This window comes from Rhea americana, unplaced genomic scaffold (assembly GCF_003343005.1).
Source record: "Rhea americana isolate MKP2758 unplaced genomic scaffold, rheAme1 scaffold_25, whole genome shotgun sequence".
In the NCBI taxonomy this organism is placed as follows: domain Eukaryota; kingdom Metazoa; phylum Chordata; class Aves; order Rheiformes; family Rheidae; genus Rhea; species Rhea americana.
This window is the reverse complement of record NW_028186368.1, coordinates 54962-76065: the sequence shown is the minus strand read 5'-3', so window position 1 is coordinate 76065 and position 21104 is coordinate 54962. Positions and strand designations below refer to the sequence as shown.

Below are 21104 nucleotides of genomic sequence, written 5' to 3'. Positions count from 1 at the left end.
GCTCCCAAAAGGCAGGAAAACAYCACATTTCTGAGGGGCCGGGGGCACTAAAGGTGTTTGGGAGATCAACCCAGTGGATTGGCATTTATTTCTCCTGTCTAGCTGTGATAAAAAGCATTCTCCTCAGAGCAAACAGCTTTGCTGATCTTGCTAGGTCTGATCATAATTTTAGTGTGAATGTGTACCGGTATATATGAATTCTCGCACAGTCACTGGACAGAAGAGAACACTTGGCAGTATAAAGGCCTGGCACATTTACTGTTTACTAATAAACCCTTCTTTCTCACTTCACCTTTTCTCTGGACAAGCAATTTTAAAAGCCTGCTGATGTTACACTGCTGGTAGATTTCTAAATGCATTCCTGTTTTTTCCCAGGTTTTCTGCAGCAAGAAACCTTATTTCTAAAGGCTGAAGAAAACATGAAGCTGCCCCAAATTATATGGTGTGTCTCTCTGAATAACTGTGGTTGCAGGAGTTGGACAATAATCCTCTGATTATGCTTATGAACTCCGCTTATTTACTGGGGATTTTCTGCCAGCTACCCATCCACTTACAGTCTTTAGGCACAATCAAAACATGTTTGCTCTAGGGAAAAAGAAACATTTCAGTGCAATCAAGCGCATCTGGTGTAACTAATCTGGGTTAATCACAGCAATGTGAGGGAAATAGAATATGCATTATAAACATGAAAAAGGAACAAATTTTCAACATGCTTTTCAAACTGCACAATAAATTTTCTTAATTATTCATTCTAACATAAAATGATTAAGTGTATTTGCTTTTGTAAATCTTAGTATTTCTAATATCACTTTCTGTATCACCTTTGTATTTCGGAAACTGACTCGGGGATGTGAAAGAGAAGCTAAATTTATAGAACTCACATACAGACTAATCAGCTGTTTAACAGAAAAACAAGCCTATCAGCCACACTACTACTGAGACTTGAGRGCAGTAAATACATTTTCCTGACTATTTTGGTGTCCAGCCTGGGAAGACATTCCATTCTTCTGTTCCAATGGATCCTGAAAGCATCTCCTTTTGATGCGACTGTCATGGTTTCATTTAAAATAACGCTTAAGTTAAAACTAGCCAGAGCATGATCACTGTGATTTCAAGAATTCAATGTGGATGAGTTAAGAAATATCAGCAATCTATTGTTTGGTGTTCAGTCCAGTAGCATGAAGCTTATTTGTCACTGCAGAGACTTGGGTTGCTTTTTTTTTCGTTTTTTTCTTTTTTCTTTTTTTTCCTTTTCTTTTTTTTCCTTTTTTATTTTTAAGACCTCGCCTGAAAACTAGACTAATAAAAACAGAATAGTAAAATACTCTGGAACAGTAAAATTTGCTGTTCTTGACATCCATGAGCAAAACAGTAATATCCTGTGAAAATAACATAGTGCTTTAAAAAGGTGCAATATACCTGTATAGCTAAACTGGTTTGCCTAGTATAAAACTAACTATATACAAGCTTGAAAGCCTGGGAGTTCAAGATTTTAAAACTTTAAAATCCCATCAAAGAGATTTGAAAAGACAGATTTATGGCAATCACTACAGCATAAGGAAGGTGCACCAGGAATCCTTCAAAATTCCAAAGGTTAAAGAAGTTAAGTGCTGGGTTCAGATCAGAAGGGTTCATTAGAGTAACCACAATGAAACACATGCAAGGGCAGGGAGGAAGGAAAACTTCACGAGAATCTCCTTTATGGCAATAAAAGGACAGAGTTGGGGCAGGGACAGGGAGGGGAAGAAAAAAAGTCTTCAGTAAGTAAAGTTTTCCTTTTGCAATGATGAATTTTAACTCTGCATCATAGTTTGTATTTTTGGTTCTTCTCATCGTTATGAACTTCATATTGCTGGAGTCTTCTGGCTTTTAGTCCATTCCTTTCTGAGTGCAGTCTGTCAGGCCTCTCAGTACCTGTGAGACTGATGAGATTGATGGTACTGAGAGCTCTGCTGAGATGATGTGGAATAGCCCATTGTACTCTGGGACTGAGAAGATCCCTGAATGTTGCTTTGGTAACTCAGGCGTGAGCTGGAGTGCTGGAGAAAAAGAGAAGGGGGTTAGAGAATGAAAAACAGCCTGTTAGGATTATGCAGCTTGGGAAACTTTTAATCTCTCCAAAGCTCATTATAATTTAACCGTTAGAGAAACTAACCAAACAGTGTTACCGTTTAAGATCCCATAAAAGAAGTAATCAATGTGCAGTATTAACACAGCACACAAAATGTGCTAAAATATTAGACACCTAAAAGTACAGCGAGAACACACTTCAACATTTTGAAGGAAAAACATACAATATAAGAGAGAGAGGAGATTCCCTTTTGCATTTCAGTTGTTTCTGAAATTTCAGTCTATCATTATTGTACAGCATTGTTAAATTAATGCAACAACAAACAACTGTTAGGGACACACACCCTTTTCAAGATGAGTAGAACTAAAAGTTAGAGAGAAAAAATACATTCTAGTGCTGAGGAAGAGACAACCACACAACTTACCTAACTTGAGAAAATGTCCAGTAAATTAAAATAACACCATCTTAGGAAAGTCTTTCAACCTGTTGCTTTCTCTAGAAGCGAGGTATCTGCTTAAAGGTGGGCATGTGTATGTGAAACACCCTAACTTTCATTTCCCTGCATGTTCTCACTGTTTGAGATGCTATCTCAGTGAATCCCTATCTCAGAAAGTCAAATTCAAGGACTGCTTGCTACCTCCAGTCTGCTTAAATTGCGTGTTTATTACCATATCCACTCCCTATCAAGCATTAATAATGAGCTGCATCAGTAGATTTTCTCTAAATGTTTTATACATTACAAATCACTGTTTGCATGAACAGCACCAGTGCACAGGAGTCTCTCTAGCAGGGCAAACCCCACTCCAACCCACAAGAAAAGAAAGTCCCCAAGGAACATACTATTCACAGTTAGGAAGCACTTCGTTTTCAGCCAAGTTAAGTGCAAGGGCAGATACTCATTTAGTTAGGAATCCTGTTCACTCTCTAGGTGATGGTTCTACCTAGCGATGTCCAAGACCATCAGCAAGACCATAGACAACAGCAGACCTTCACTAACAGTGTTAAGAACCTATATTCTGATCAAGTATCAAAATTATGAATTAGAATCATAGAATCAGTAAGGTTGGAAGGGACCTCTGGAGATCATCTAGTCCAACCTCCCTGCTTAAGCAGGGTCACCTGGAGCATGTTAGACAGGGTTGCATCCAGGCAGGCCTTGAAGATCTCCAGAGAAGGAGACTCCACAACCTCTCGGGGCAACCTGTGCCAGTGCTCCGTCACTCTCACAGGGAAGAAATTCCCCSTCACRGTCAGGCGGAACTTCCTGTGCTTCAATTTCTGCCCATTGCCTCTTGTCCTGTTGCATGGGACAACTGAAAAGAGTTTGTCCCCACCCCTTGACACCCTCCCTTCAGGTACTTGTACACATTGATAAGATCCCCCCTCAGTCTTCTCTCCCCCAGGCTAAACCCAGCTCTCACAAAATTGCAGAAATGCTRTGAAAAAGTTTGATTTCTCAATGGAAGCCTTTGGAGAAAGCGAGTCCATGAGAATACAGCATTGTCCACAGAACAAGATGCTGTTCAGTGAGGGGCAATACCCAAGTCAGTGGTCTCATCTAACAACTGGATCCCAACTAGGAGAGTTGTGAAAGCATCCTGACACTTTTCCAGCTGCATGATGAAGAGTAAGAACCTCAAGGCAGTGTAAAACATTTCTACGCTTTATGCATAGTTTACATAGATTTTTAACAGACCAGCCTTGTGGCTCACTATACATCTGTATAATATCAACATACCCCACAGGTTGCATAGAGTGACTTCAATTGGGTACACGGGCCAGTTTGGGAGATAACAGTTCAAGACACTGGCTTTGGAAGAAATGTCTCTCAGTGGCAGGTGTATATAACCATCTGTTAATAACCARATAATGCATGACATGCATGGTTGGATGACTGAGAGTCTGTCTGAAACCTGGAATTTGTCTCAAAATTCTTAAAGTTTTTGCAACTTTTGACAAGAAAGAATTATGACCTATTTTGCAGGAACTAGTTCTGGATGAAACGCATCAGCTTTGCTAAGCTTTAGCTTTTGCTAAGCAAAAAAAAAGATCACCTACGGAGTGCCTAGTAAAATTAAGGAATTGCACTGTCATTTGTAGAAGTAACAAAGACTTGTGTTGGTGAGCTATAAAAAAAATTAAATTAATTAATATTATAAGATTACAGGAACATATTAACTTGCCTACACTTATTTTAGTTCCAAAGAAGAGAATTTGTTTTAACAAAGTCGGACAAATTGCAGACATTCCTTTCTGTAATAGAAGACAGCCAGCTAGAATTAAAGGGCAGATAGTCAAATACAAGTATAAAAACGGATAATGAGACCATACAATTTAGCAAGTGATGTAAAGGGAACATATAGATCATTAATAGCACAGGCATCAAAGAAAAAGTCTAGAAGGAAGAAGTCGTAGGGAATAAAAAAGAATCTAATTATCTCAAAAGAAGAGATACAAACTGCTAACAACTTGTAAGGGGGAAGCTTGCCAACAATTTGGAGAGCTTCATAAGCATTCTATAACGGATATCATCAAACACAGCACACCAGTCCCCAAAATATAGACCAAAACAGGCCAGCCATAAATACTATGTAGTCAGACAGCTGCAGGGATCTGTCCAGACCTCAAGTCTGTCTGGAACTTTTCAAAAAAGAAACCTAGATGTCTTTACTCTTAAATTGCCTTCAATGTCTTCATGAGCATTTGTAATTAAAACAAAAACAAGAGAAAAATGTCTGGCACTGAGAAATCAATTGTCTGTGGAGGAAGTCTGGAGGGCTAAGTCAAAGCAGCTCCAGAGCTGKTTTTTTTAAAAAAGCTGCTTATTTTAAGTTAAAAGCAGCCTGAACAGACCATTTTCCAAGGCTGGACCCTCTCAAAACACAGTGGCAGATAAAATCCTTGTCATCTCGTAATATCTACCTTTCTCTTCTTCTACATTTATAGCAAGTCTGCTTCATCCAATACTTCATGTATGTAGTCTAGGTCCATTTTTCAGTGGAGAGAAATCATAATTTCAGTAAGCWATGCAAACTCAAAAATAATTCAGTGATATTGCTTTTACTTATGAATTCTAATGCTACTACACTGGAAAACTTGAAATCTATTCAACTCAGGTTATATCAGAAATAATGTGTGTGTCTGTGCCCTGCTTCAGCATGAATCATATTGATACACTAATATATCATTCTTAAGCTAAAATGCGTTTTTTCTTCAAAATTCGAAATGAAGCTAGCAAGAAATTAGAATAACTGCTCCATACATGTGATGAGATGAGTTAAGAATAAGTTAAAAATTGAATGAAAGAGCCTGGTACTAGCTTGGCTCCTGCTTCTCATATTGGTCTTAATCTTGCCAAGAGCTGGGTATTCTGAACTTATCTAACACAGCATCTAAGCACATGCAATGTTTCTMCTGACTTCAGTAAGATTATTCTCAAACATAAAGCTAAGCACATGGTTAAGTGCTTTGCTAGAGCAGGCCGGTCCTCAACATTTCATAAGGCACAGCAGATGGGACTCATACTGGTACTGTACTGAAAATTGCTGACTATAGAATAAAACCTTTTTACTGCTGTAATAGGATTTAAACCCACATTTTTATCTAATACATCAGAGCATGCCTGCTTGGCTTACAAGAAGAAGTCATTAAAAGATAATTTGTTCTTGGGGTGGGGAAGAGGGAAAGCAACACTTCGGCCCTTCTATATCAAAAGCAGTAAAAATTCAAGGGGTTACCTGATAATCTGAAGGCATGACAGGCCCGCCCGAGTTAGCGCCTGAAGGCCCTATGCGTGGTTTCTTGGTTGGAGGCACCTGGTTGAGGCTGGAGTCCTGGCTGTGCTGGAGTCCCGCGCCGGCGCCCCCTCCTCCCGCGCCGGTGCCACCAGCCGTGCCGTTGGTCTGGGTGCTGTTCTGCTGCTGCGGCTGTGGCTGCTGCGGCGCTGCCTGCGCCTGCTGCTGCGGGGCTGCTTGCGGCTGATGCTGATTCTGCTGCTGCTGGTTCTAGGAAAGAGGGCAACAAGGCACTGTCACCGGCGCCCTGCYACTTCATGACCCGCCGGCACGGGGGAAAAATCACAGCAGGGCTGCACGATGGGTGAAACACAGCCCCTCTGTGTCGCTGTTCYGCCTGGGTAGCCCTGCACTGACTGGGGAAGGACAGACTTCCCAACCAGAAGCTGCCGTTCATTTTTGGTTTTGCTGTGGCGGTTTTGTTTTTTAATAAAGCAAGCAAGACTAGAACTGGAACGGGAGTTCAGGGATTTTGACAGCTAGCCAAGCACTCAGGCCCGAATAACCAAGAGGAGGCTGGAAGGAACTATTTACAAGTCAGTGATCACCTAATGAACTGAATCGAAAAAAAAAACAAATTTCTCCAGTGCTCAGTGGCAGACATCGTGAACCAGAGTAAATCATTCTAAGTGCTTCGGTGGCACTGTTCGCTCAGAATTAAAACCACTTTTCAAACTTCCACAAACGACACATTACAATAATCTGAGGAGGTTGCCAGCATTAATGTTAGAAAGGTAAGCCAAGTGAGACCAGAGAAATTATATAATTTTTTCCAGGTTACAAGGAAACTTGGTGCCAGAACCGGAATAGCTTTCATTATTTTTTTACTCTCTTGTGCTTTCAGCACCTTGTAAAGAGAGGTATACTGGGAATACAGTCAAGCATGGTGTGCTAGGTATGGGGTCAGCATATCTAATTGAAATAACAGAAAAGTGAAAATTGCCCAGAGGCAACTAGTTGAAGGAAAAAGGAGTAGAAAATAGCTGAGGGAAGAATCTGGCAATGGAAAGAAAAGAGTACTTATGGAAGAGAAGTCAGACAACTGAGATGACACATGGGCCTAGCAGCAAGAGAGACAAAGACAAAGGTGCTACAAAAGGGAAAATAAAAAGTTAAGAAAAGCTACATGAGAGCAAAAGACATTGTACTGTTCTGGCTCTAGAAAGTTATGGACCGGAGGGATGGTTAGGAGATTGGAGGGAAGGTTGGAGAACCAGCAGAGTGCAACCATGACCTCCTTGGTGAGACACTTACAAGGAAACACCATCCATTTGTCTGCTTTCAAGCACTAGGCAGGGCTCCTCCAAAAGAGCACTGAAGCAGATAAGAAAATTGCAAAGAAAAGCAATTTCACTCCAAATGTGAGATATGTAACCTGTTCGTCGTGGAAAAATACCTACAATATTCATGGCTTGAATTAAAAAGCCCTGCACTTAATAAAACCCCTAAAATACCATATGGAGGTATAGAACATTTCAGCATAGCCCTTCTTTTTCCTAGTTTGTCTGCTTAGGTAATTGTCAAACCTTTGGTATGACCAACTTTTATAAAAAACTTCACATTATTAATGTCTCAGAAATCACAGCAACCCATTGCCACTAGCAGAAACTTGATGCCCCCAATAATCAAAAAACATTTAGTTATCTCAGATAAATGACATGAAAATCTGCTGTGATGCCATTCATAACAACTATTTCCCAAGATACCTTCAGATGAAACTTAGAATGACATGTTCATTTAAGATCACAAACAAACATTGCATCCTCTAGGGCTTATGGGTGGCTTGTATTTTCATCTAATGTTTAGCAAAATCAGTATTATATCCCCCTCCCTGCAGTCCTCAAATCCCATCCCAGTCAAATGCTATTTCCAGGGAGATTTTGAAAGGCTAGCTTGATTAACTTTAAAAATTAAAGTTCATCTTTGTTTAAGAAGCCATTTATCTTTTTTAATAATGGTTTGAGCTTCACTCATATAAACAAGCTCCGGTAACTAAGCCCATATTTGTGATAGAATTCTGAGATTTCTATTTTCTTACAGGTGCTTGGATGCAAGAGAGGGTATTGATACTGCGAGAGCTGAAACACAGCAATTTTGTTATAAGTAAACAAACATGGCAGGAACTAACAGAAGTAAGAACAATAGTTTGTCATAGGTCCTATGTTTTCTAACTCTGGACATTACCACAAAATTTACCTGACTAGGCCGAGATTGCTCTTCTATGCAGCTACTACTCTTACTGCCTTGGTAAGGACTGAGATCTACTCTGTGTTAGATTCTGGTTGGGGCCCAGCTGTACTGGCAAACCATCTTAGTGCAGAAAACAGCTTACGCCAGCAAAAACATGCTCTGGTCAGCCTAGTTCATAGTGGTTCCTAAATGAAATAAACTTGTCTGAAGTTTAAGTCTAAAGCTAGCAACACAGTATGTCTCTGTAAGACCCAAGTTACTACAATGAAAATCCAGCCCTATCTAGCAGAAATGAATCTAACAGAACCTACTTAACGTAACTGTAATGAGAAAAGAATCTTTTCATTTTGTTTTATGAGCACACATTTAGCTGTACTGTCTTAATGATTAAACATTCTGAACTTGCTTATGTAAAAGGTTATTCAAAGAAGATGCAAGTTCCACACAAATAAGCACAGAGCACTCCTGTACATTTCCAAGAGCTAAACAGCTATTTATAGTTTTAAAACAAATCAGAAAGTAACACTATTTAAAAAAATCCTTTCACTTGGAACACCAGCATAAAGAAACAAAACATGGCAAAGGTCCAATTTTTAGAACACACTTTGTCTTCATATATTCTGCACTGTGAGAAGAGATTCAATGAGTAATGCGTGACTTAAATTAACTAAATGGTCTGAAAAAAAGTTTTATTTACAGTGTGCATAAATACGTGACTATCCCTAACAATTTCAAAGACCACTTATACAATGGCTGTTTTGAATATAAATATTCTATTGTTTTTTCCCCCAAAGGTCCCATGAAAAAACAGATACTTACTTTTAAATACACTAACTTAACAAAAGCCAAAGTCACTTTAATTCATAAGTGCTTGTTCTTGTTTTTAAAGCTGTGAGAGTTAGAGCAAAGCTAGTATCTAAATTACAATCAAAGCAGTATCATGACTTTCATTGTATTTTTGCTTAGGTCTTTCAGTTTCCTCTTTTTGAAAAACTATCTGGACAGAAAAAATCCCACCTAACATTACCATTTGTCCTCAGTACACAAGAATCTACAATATCTGTCCAGAAAACAAAATGTACTGCCTGAAATATATTAAGATAGGCATACTTTTATATACAGCTAGGTTCTCACCTTACACAGAGTATCTGAACCAGAAGATAAACATAGTCAAAACATTACCCCAAAACAGTCCCTCTCATGTAGCCCCCAGCTAATTACAAATTAAGGCTGCTTTCTTCAACTTTTTCTAGCTATACATTACTATTTGTGCCTCACTGTACACTTAAGCAAAAATAACAAGCTATCTTATGCACTAGAACAGTACTATCCAGCCTTCACCCCACGATGGGACACTGACTGTGGTCATGTAGCACAGYTGAGCTACACACACAAAGCAAATAAAGTATGCTCCAAATACACCAAAATTTACTATGAACACAGACAAGTTCTTGCCCACATCTGAGGGGCCATAGGAAGCGGTATTCAGAGTAGATTGCCACTATCAGAACAGCTCATGTTCCTTATTAATTCTTTGTCTGAGGGCCCTTAAAATATGATCAGGAAACTGTGTGCAGATGGATGAAATGTTCTGATGTAGTGCCAGAAACAGGCTACCACTAATTATTTGAGACCTTTATAACCGTCTCCCTTCAAATGGTTGGATGTATGCCAAACATACAATGGAAATACCATTCTTTTCATGTGATTATGATCTATTTTCATCATGCAATGGAGGAGGAGGCAGAGGCCAGGTCCTCTTTAGGTCCTCTCAGAATGATGGCAGCTAAAAGCAGGCTACTGCCAACAGAACAACTCATCCAGCTCATTCCCCATAGGTCAGGGCTAACTGTGCTGGTGATATAGACGGAGACTCCTCAAAGTCATGTGATACTGYTACTCTTGTTTGAAACAGTTTTGAGAAAGCCTTGCCTGGAAAAACATATTTTTGGTTAACCATTCATATTTTATCAGTTTTCATTTGAGAGCACCATGACTTTCCTAGTTGTACACTTGAAAGGAAAAAAAAATGCTTATTATACCTTATCCCCTTTCTCTTCAGGTTCATCTTCATTGAGGAATTCTCGTTTAGGATATGGAATCTGGCAGCCAGCAAATACACTGAAATACATCAAACAGTAAACACTCAGCAAATATGTATATGAAGTACAGTTGCTTAATGTTCTGAATCTGAAATACAACACAATTTAACTTTTGGTATTCAGTGAGTCCTATTTCCACGAGTGAATGATGCTGTAAATACCCAAGGCAGCAGCAGATACAAGCAACCAGATGCTGACCATAATGTCAGATCTTTTCTGTGCTGGCAAGATGCCAACATTTAGAAATCATGGCATGTCTGAATGCCTGAGTGCCAGAAAGACCACTTGTTGATTCAGATAGCAAAATGAATAAATACAACGTCATAGCAGCCAGAGACTCCACAACCCGGAGCATGCACAGCTCACTGAATAAAGGGCTTGAGCCAAAGAAAATTAATGTCTTAAGAGCACCTCTGACTTACAGTGGGCTTTAAATTTATTTGCCAATCACAACTACAGAGTTACTATCAATTAGTAATAAGAGCTGACTCTCTCAGGTCTTGTTTAGAGAAAAGAGAAAAGCCTTTAAACTGAGTCAGCTAATAGGRTTTGGAACATCCCTAGATGTTTACGGCAGATACTTTATCATAATGTTATCCTGTAATCCAAGGAGATTTACAGCACTGCATAGGATAGTATCAGATAAATACCAGATAGAAAATCATGGGTGGATATTCAGTCATTATCAACTGCAGCAATTCTGGACACTGGCAGAAATCTAAGATGTCATTTACAATACAAAACAATGAACACGGAATGATTTTTAAGTGCCTAGCCTAGGCACAGAGTAGTGCTTTGGCTTGTTCAATTAAAAAAGGCTTCCTAGACTCAACCAGACTCATCCTTCCCCACTCCAGTGGATGTGTTTCCTCCTTCTGCGTGGCTTGCTGGCAGAGGAGGCAGTGAAAGCAATAGAGGAAGTCTCCCTGCATCCCACTCCTGTGCCCTTATTCACTGCACTTCTACAAGCTGGGCAGAGACACTGGAAGAGGAAAGTCTGCCAGTAAGAGCTGGCTATACCACTAGAATCTTTCATGACAGTAAAACATATAGGTAAATATATAAAATCTGTACTGTCAAGCTTCTGAACAAAGGGACCTGTGGGATTTCAGGGAAACAATGATCCTCCTCTTTTCTCTCCTTGTTGTGATATGCTCCCTCAGAAGAGGGCATAGAAATGTGCTGCAGGTCAGAGAAGAGTCCTAGTCCTAGAGAGAGGCACAATGAAACCGGGCAATGGAGWGTAAGGCTGTGCAAGCAGAGCAGAACAGGCTTAGATATATACTCTGAACATYGTAATAGTGCAGTCACTTCCTTTGACAACAGGTACTGAACTACARTACTACTGATACTGGTATATTGTCCCTGACCACTCAGCTCTAGCACCAGTAGATACAGACACTTCAAAATTGCACTAACTAGCTATTTGAGAAATAGCTATCTCAATTTTTCAACTGTTGCCTCACTATCAGAGATTAGCATTTAGCAGAGAGAAGATAATCCTGMAGAGCACAGTAAATACATACTCTGATGTAGGCAGAGGATCCTCTTGAAAGTAGGGGTCCTGCAAAGCCTGCTCTGAGGTAATTCTCTTTGTAGGGTCCATAGTAAGAAGTTTCTGAAGCTGCAAAGTGTAACAACAGAAATAGCAAAAAGTTTACCAAACTATCATTTTTCAAACTTATGACTTGTATATCTTAGATCATGGACTATTAAGTCATCTGTGGCTTGTCCAGATAAGCATAAGTTAGCATTTCATGCTCAGTACAGTTTCCAAGAAACAGAATGCACATCCACCAAAGCACTATGACTACGAAGTACTTCTCATATAAGAAATAGTTAAGTATCTGGCAGGATTAATTGTTAAGGCTGAACGCTGTGCTAAAGCAGTGCTAAATTCAGCTATTACAGGTTCATAAAGCATCACTTTTAAATAAAGGTGTTTTGTTGTAACGCCTTTATAGCTTTTATATTGCTCCTTACTGCTGACACAACAGAGCATCAGAGGAGAACGCTCTGAACATGACCAGCACCCTCTGTATCACAGTAGAGATGAAAACAATAAATCTTCATCTCTCCCACTGGCAACATTTCAGAGTCAGTGTGCTCTGCCATTCACACAGATCAAAATCCCACTCTAATTGGTATTGACACAAGAAAGAGGAGAAGCAGACCCTTCCTAGCAACCCTTCTTCCTTGCTAGAAGGAAAGCAATAATGAATTTGTTAGCAGAAAGGCTATTGACTTAAAAAAAGATAATATATCAGTAGTACAAAACAGGAATTACAGTGATAACGTGACGTTTCTAGTCTTTTTTATCACATTCTGATAAACTCATTATATGAACTCTGGGTACTCAAATAACATTGTACAGTATCACGTTCTCACATAATACTCTTGTTTAATTCAAGTCTACAGTGAAAATAAAATTCCTTCTGCAGAGGACATCTTAGCTCAAACTCCTATCTTCCAGGTGTCAAACAAAAATTCTCTGGATATCTGGCAAAAGAACGGGTTTTTTTGGCATAAGTATGATTGGGTTTTGTTTTAATAAATCAAGGTTTTGGTAATCATTTCTATACTTTAGATAGTCGGTATAGTAAACAGCTGGAAAAAGCACTCATCCTGTTGAAGAAGATATCACTCCCTGCATTTCCTCTCAATAGTTGTAACTAATCCTATTTCTTGATCAGTTTTCATCAAATTCTCTGTACTTCCACCACTTCCCATCCATTTCTCCTTGTTTCCTTTACTTTACAATCTGTGGACACCAACAGATTGGCCATCTTCTGGGCTAGCTCTCCACCTATCAGACCGCTTGCAACCAGCTCTTGAACTGATTCCTGCTATTTATCCAGAAGTGTACCTCAAGATGCCCACACTTGTCCTACATTGTACACAACCAGAGAGTTTGCATGGCACATTTTATTTATTGTGCTTTGTACTGTCAGATACCCCTTAGCTCTATGCAGTTTTAAAGATAACAGTAAATTTAATGGGACAAAGGCAGAGTTAAATTCTTGATTACAAAGTTGGAAATGAGAAAAGCAAATTAATACAAACAGTTTAGGTTATACACAACTAATGATCAGCCACAACAAGCTATGGTGCTGGCAAACTAAGCCTTTAATTCAGGAAAAGCCTGCTAGGGCTACTGATTCTCTCTACTTCGTTCAAGACAGAATCTCTTCATCTTTCTCACTTGTCTTTTTCTGGTTCTTCTCCCGACAATATAGCAGCTTCTGGATGTATGCAAAACACATCTATGATAACCTGCACCTCTTCCTCCCTTGTTCTGAGACTGGACTCTGAGATACAACATGTAAATGCAATTAAGCAGGATATTCTCACCTCCCAGAAGTTTACCTTCTTCTAGTTTACATTCATATTGTTCTCCTTAACTAGTGCATTCCTCCCAGCTTATCCTGCTGTTATTTTGAAGACCATTGCAGACTTCATAAATAATGCATCACTGAAATGTTTCCTGTATATCCTATCAATCTAATTTGCTGTCAGCTCCACACAGTCACCATATATGATACAATAAATACAGACTTAYTACAAGTTTTGATATTCAGCATCTTTATTTCAGATCACCCCTCTCCCTATCATTAACTTCAGTAGCTTGTGGCACCATTACAGGTGATTCAAAATACTCCCTAGTTCTTCCACTGTGACTGCAGGGACAAATGCTCGTGTTCTCATATGGTCACTCCTGCTCTTTGGTACTGTATGTGGTCATGGACAGAAGAAGAGGAACACAGGGCATCAGCCCTGCACTACCACACTTCTTCAGAACTGGTTGTTGCTGTACTACTCAAGAGAAACCTCCTCCAACATCTTGCCCAAAATCACCTTCATCACAGGGAATCTCCAAATACAATCTGTTTTCTCTGTCATTCAGAGACAAGGCTATTCCACCACTGTGGAAGATCTGAAGATAATCAGAACCTTTTAATGRGCTTCTCGCTCTCTTAATAATCTCTCTCCATTCCAAACAATATAACGAATTTGCCCATTCCAGGTGCTGCCACACACACAGTATCTCTCTAAGTGAAATGTTCTGCCTATCAAGGATGCTACTGGGTGTCAACCTTCTTTGATAGTCTGGTGTTCTGTAGCTTCTGCTGCTTCCAGGGAAGTGAACAACAGCAACAACAAAAGTTTAGATACAATTTGCTTTCAGGGTAACAGTTGCTATCACAATGTAGAAAGCTTGTGAGACCGGACTCTATCAACAGACTATCATACTCCTCAGCAGCTCTCCAATTCAAGACTACTGCCTGTAAGGCTCCACTGGCCTGACACGATGGCTATAAATACAATGTCTGTAACTATTCCAAGGCAGCAAGAGCAGATGCCTCTCTTYCTGGATGGAAATACTTTCTGGCTTTCACGTAGACATCAACGTTCTGTGTCAGTCGGCAGAGTGGCATGATAGCCTCCTCTTCGTCAAGAGTCACTTGCTATCCTACTTGCTACCGCATTCTTCTCTATCTGCTAGACTTGTTGAACACATCAGCACAAAATCTCGATCAATAAAGATTACAAAGTAGATATCCTCCGAGGTCATCTTACAAGGCAGAGGTTACCTCAATAAACAACCTAACTGCCTCAGATATGAAAAAGGAGTTTCAGGAAGTCTGCTTCAGAATCAATGTACTCCCAGCCTCCTAGACAGGTGTATTTCTAATCTCTTGATATGGGAGAGCAGTGTACATCTMTCCTCCAAGCTCTGCTGTTTTTTTGAGGATCTTTCACAAGATAAGGCAGGCACCAATCCTCTTTGCAGTACCATGGCTATGGCAATTCCGGTGACTGGACCTCCTCAGTGTAGCAATGACCTACCCGGAAAGTTCCTGCATATTCTTTCACAGAGCTCTGGGAGACTGATCTATGGGAGACTGAGCAACCTCCTTCTCTGTGGTCTACCATYAAACCATCTCTATTAATCTCTGATTATTAGCAGTGCAAAAAAAAATGACTACGAAAATCTATCTAGCTAAACAAATTAGGTCTTCCTCATGATGTTCAGACAGAGGCCTTAGACCTTTGAAAATCTCAGTTCCCATCCTCATGATTACACAGTGGACTTTATAGGGAGACACCTATCTATTTGCTCATTCAAGGGTGTACCCTGCATTAAGTTTAGTTTACTACCTCTCCATCATTTGCTTCTTTACCTTACCACAAAAGTAGGCTTTCTGGTGCCTTTCACCTTTAGGTGAACGGAGAGGAAATTCAGGTGCTAATGAATGACAGACCAATTATAATTGGTCTTTTTAGTTAGTGTCTCCCTTCAGATCATTCCAATTTCTGCACAGTAAAGTAGGTTTATGAGATTTTATTTATTTTTAATAAAGTTTCAAATGTCTCATTTGAATGCTTCCCTTCATATGCTGGGTATCAGCAAGTCCCATCATCCCACCCACTTAAGACTAACCTATTCTATTTCTACAGTTATTTTTGTCATTATCTAGAAGATAGTAATAAGCCAAAGAACAAAACTTTCAAAGAGACTGCCAAGCTGAATCTACCTCTAATGAYGAAAATAGACTACCAGAACTCAAGCCAAAGTAACAACTCCACTACATTGACTCCCTATTCATAGCATCAGCAAAGTCACTCATCAGAGGGAAGAAACAAAACCAAAGTTCACTATAGGAAATAATTAAATCTGTTGAAGATGTTTTGCCCACAAGCACATCTATTATTCTTTTTTTCCCTTTCTTCCCACAGAACTCTCTAGCTCTTGGGATTCTGAAGCCAAGCAGAACCAGGGAATACACAATACTATTTTATTTGTACAGCAAGCCTAGGAGTAAGACTGGGTACACAAACACCCAGAAGATTCAGTTATGTAAACGCTTCAGATCTTGAGTAGCAGCAGTTTAAGCACACTCTCAACGTGAATGTACACAAAGAGGAAACATTTCAAAAATGGCTAGTTAGTGATAAACAGATTTATTTCATATCAGTGTTCACTAAAATAAGATAGAAGAATAGGCACAGATATTACCATCAGAAACACATTTCACTCCTATCGTCACAGTGATTTTCAAATTATACCTACCAAAAGAAAAACTTTGCTGTCAGGCTTGACTTTGTGTTTCTCCATGTATTTTATGAGGCTACTATTGGCATATCTGAAAAATATCGTTAACAAAGACATTTCAGAAACAAAGCAGCATTAAGATACAGAACTGTACCAAGCAATCACAAAAACACTTATCAGCCTTTAATAAGTAAAATGTGAAAAGAATTGCTACGGGAAATCATGTCAGACATATCTAGCAGTTCGCACTACAAGCATGTCTTTCACTAATAGCAGTACYAGCAATAATATCAACTGTGTACAGATTGTTTCAATGGAACATGTAACTTTTAAAGTGTACGGATAATCTGTTTATATTGGTGTACAACAGAGAAACTCAAGCTGAAGTTGTTTATGTGCTACTTTCCTAAAGCAACTCTACCACAGAAAGTGCAGAGCAGTTCTTAACAGTGCAACAGCTAAGCTATTATGTTGTGTCTTCTACTTGCAGTTGCAGAGAAATTAGCTTAACACGCTATCTCCCTCCTCCTACCTGCAGCAAACCACACAGTCCTTACATCTCCTGAGCTTGAAAACACRCAGAATATGCCTGACTTGTGCTGGGCCTTGCCTTTAATTTATAAATCCAGAGGTTAACTACAGCTATTTCAAAGAGAAAGAAACTTCAGGCACAGAGAAGCATCACAGTGTGTTTAAAGTCAGTGTAATGAAACCATGAGAAAGCTGGACACAGAATCCAAAGGTCCCAAATCCCATTTCTCTGCCTTAAAACATAATCTGCATTAATAATAATGCCTTATGCATTCTGATCTATCAACATCCTCTGACTAATTTAGTCAAAGCACTGGGCAACACTAAAAGCAGGAAATTCTCAGATCCCAGATGGACTTCACATCACTACCTGTTGCGCCTATTACCTTCTACAGCAACTTATGACCACCACATTATTGGCTCAGATCTCTGCTGGTCAAACAGACCAGGGAGGTACTTCTCTATTCCTTCTTACACAAAATGAACGAAGTTACCTCGAACAGCTAATAAAAGTGGTTTAAACAACCCCATTTGATTTTGCCTGCCATACATTAAATGGCACTTATAACGACTCCTTCCAGAAAACTGAGGCCACCAACTGGCAGATGCTTTTAAGCACCTAGGGGAGAAAACATCCTTCAAGTAAAACATCTAATTCGAAACAGGAGATCTATCACAGCCTTAGAACCCAAAATCAAAAAAAAAAAAAAAAAAANAAAAAAAAAGAAAAAAGAAAAAGAGTTCAAAGACAACAGAAGCTGATTTCTGCATATGTGCTACATTCATTGAATTCTTGCTATCATCTACTTACGTTGTTCTTCTAAAATCTTTCTGAAGAGTCGGATATTCTGGCATCTTTCTTATGTCTTCCCAATCTTTATCTTTGTGGGTAAAAAAAAAAGGAAAAGAAAAAAAAAGGAAAAGTATTTGAAATACTTGAAAGATAGGTTAAGTGATACATAAGAAGAAATAGGTACAGGAGTTGTTTGATTTTTTTTATGTTTGTTGGTATTATTTTTCCATAATTGTCAGCACTTCCAAATCCATCACACTGACAGCTTCTACGTACCTGTACAAACAATTAGGCAGTTCTTTTAGAACACAATTCAACTCAGCAGCATTATGTCTAACCCTTTAATGAAAATAAATTACCTGCAGGGAATCCCATTACACTGAAAATGCGATCTAGTTGATCATGATGAAAAGGATTACTTGTTTTGATGTCCTCCTGACGACAGTGAAATATAGGTTCTGACGTCAATAGTTCAGCAAATATACAGCCAATTGCCCAAATATCTAGGAGAGAAGGAGGATCGCTCATGTGAATTCTCTGTATTTCATCACTTGGATTTTTGTTTTTGAACAATTCCTGAACAATCTGTAAAATTACTGTAAGATAAAATGTCTCACAGTACAATTACATACAATATTTWAAAAAAATAATGCCTTAACATAATAAATAAAAAAGGGAAAAAATGAATCTCCAGATTTTACAAGCAAAATCACAGTKTCCAAATTCTGTTTCAAATTTTACACTGGCAGTCCAGCACTTAATGTAGTCACAGTTAGGGCAGAAACCCACACAATATTGGCTGACAATATAGCCTAAAGGGCATTCAACTTACTATCAAAACCAGAACATTGTTTCTCTTAAAGGATATATTCAAATAAAAATTCTATCACATTCTTTAGAACAGTTCCAAACAGATAACTGATAAGCAAATACATACTAATAAGGAAGAGACTAATGGCACTCATGTCTAGACAAATAGTGCAAGCTAGATAAAACAGAGAAACAAGATCCTAATTTTAATTGAGAGTAGAAGGCTGATTACCAAATTAAGAAAAAAAAATCATACCTGACAACCAACTCTCACTGAAACAATACTAGACCTGTTTCATCTACACCTTGCAAACATGCACAAAACAACAGCATGATATACTGCTATTTTAATGTTAGGAAATAGTAGCCTTCATTTCATAAACTTTTCATTAATATGCTTTTCAAAACTAAAAGTATCATATAYAAGAACAATAATTCTATTTTCTGTAAAAGAAATTTCTAGACTACATGTAATCATTCTATAATCTACTCTGACCAGCAATCCTAGTGTTCTGTAAGACCTTAATGCTTTATTATGTATCTTAAAACAAAAGTATGAATTTATCAGGGAGGAAAATGTTACTAGCAAAAAAAAAAAAAAAAAAAAAAAAAAAAAAAAAAAAAAAAAAAAAAAAAAAAAAAAAAAAAAAAAAAAAAAGATGTGTTATATTGACAAATATATCTAGGATATAACTCTGGAAAAAGATATCAAGATCAGACAAATAATGAACATAGATTACAAGAGTGTAGAAGCCTTGTTTGATAGCTGAGGATAGACTAGATGACCCTGGGAGACCTTTTGAACTTCATCGAATTTAATAGTATATACACAGAAAGGAGTTTAACCTTATTTTAAAGATATAATAGGAGAATTAACTAACTGGAACTTAGTTTGTTAGATTCAGACCGAACAGAACACCATCACCAAAAAAAAAGACAACTTTTTTTTATCTGTATGCCACTAATCTAAAAATTTCAAAATTCACTACCTCTCATTGGTGCTGTCTGGACCATGCTGCCTAAGAGACACATAATTTACTGAAAAGAGAAAAAAGTACTACTTCCCCAGAATCACAGAAGGTGGAGATGGAAAAAGAACCACCATACAGGCTCTCTTTTTGTCAAATCAGATCTGTTCCATTTTCATTATGTTACAGATGTAGGATTTGGGGTTTTTTGAGGTGTCCCAATTTATAAGCTTTTCCCCCAACCTCCTTTACAGGAAAGTCTGATAACATCTCATCAGACTTTACAATTTCAACAGAGTATAACTTGCTATATGCATTACATCACTTTCCCAGGTTTTYATCTTGATTTGATTTTCTCATTAGCATTATCAGCATGAAAACATGAACTTTAGCTCTAAAGATTTCATCTGCTCAAGTAGCTAAAGCAGTGTATTAATCACAGTTCCTACTTGGGCAGYAGGCACAAATTATCTACTATAGTACAGAAATTATCTATTACTTGAAGAACAGTATCTTCATTTAAAACTATTTGTTCATTAATTTTCATATCGAATGGAAAATCTTTTGGGGCATAGTTTATCTAGAGGCCAAGGGGGTTGTAGCCCCCCGTTACTGCGGCCTTCAGCAGTGCTCACAGTCCATGACACAGTGAGGGAGCAGCTGGGCTGCTGCACATTCCTCTATTCATTACTGCTGTATCATGACTGATCTTTTCCATCTGGAAAAAAAAAAAAAAAAGGTAGTAATCTTGTTGACAGTAAAGCTGAACTAGAAAATCTCCTTGATGTGACACTGCCAACTTGAAACCTCTGATGCTTTATGAGCAAGATGCTTCCTTGTGCAAGAGAAGGACCATTGGGGCGATGAATTCCCATTTCCTGGCTCTACGATTAATACAGACAGCACATTTAAAACCCTTTAAGAATTCAAAAAGACAGACATTATTGCAACTAAAAGTTAATCTGAATAAGCACTGATTACTTCACCTTGGTGTGTGATATACTTTTAGAGTGCATTTCTGGACAAGTCAAACATGATCAGTCATTATGTTCTTGAGTAATTAACAATGCTGGGGTTCAACCCTTTAGGTTTCTTCCTACATACCCTYCAGCTTCCAAGAATTAATATAAAGTACCTGAAAGTACTTAGTATAGAAAGCCTGAAGCTTTGATTTCCATATGTGAAGATTAAACAGCTGGAAACCTGCAGTTTTAAACAGGTCAGGGCCTTTTTTCATGAATCTAACTTGTGTGTAACCTGATCTTAAACACATCCTTGATACACATTAAAACCATTCTCATTGTTAATGATTTTCTGTCAAGTTTTTCTATTCCATTTTTTTGTAAGATTTRTAATTTACAGTAATTATTTACAATGTGTAGCATTTTTCTAGCAAGAATAACTTGTTAAATTCTGGAAAACATAACTTCATCAATACAAACATCCCTAACATGCATTTATTCTTTACATTGTTCATATTAGTCAAACAAATAYGAATTCAAGATCTGACTATGAAAAAAATGTGACAATTAGTAATTCCCTATGCAGCCTCATTTCAAATGTTTTCAGAATATGGGCCATAAAAAAGGWTTAACGATGATTAGATCCTACTAGAATCAAAGAGTCTATTGCAAATAAGAAGCATTGCCCTTTATAAGAGGGCATTTACACAGGAAGGCTTAAAATATGCAAACAATATTTTTCAAATACAGCACATTTTATTCATCTAGTGCATATCTATCTTTAATGCAATGTGAGCTTCTTATAATACTTAGAACCAATACAGTATA

At 38.3% G+C, this 21104-nt stretch overlaps 1 protein-coding gene across 1 annotated transcript in view; it reads right to left on the bottom strand.

Moving 5' to 3' along the window:
* Positions 1–1615: 1615 nt before the first annotated feature.
* The window catches only part of LOC146594735 (cyclin-dependent kinase 19), a gene marked incomplete at its 5' end in the record, with an annotated part of 72612 nt that continues 53123 nt past the window's right edge, over positions 1616–21104 (bottom strand). The window contains 7 exons of the mRNA XM_085306983.1: positions 1616–2039; positions 5809–6075; positions 10098–10176; positions 11684–11781; positions 16231–16303; positions 17555–17624; positions 17896–18039. Of these exons, the coding sequence (XP_085163109.1) occupies positions 1908–2039; positions 5809–6075; positions 10098–10176; positions 11684–11781; positions 16231–16303; positions 17555–17624; positions 17896–18039 (863 nt within the window). The remainder of the gene's footprint in view (positions 2040–5808; positions 6076–10097; positions 10177–11683; positions 11782–16230; positions 16304–17554; positions 17625–17895; positions 18040–21104) is intronic.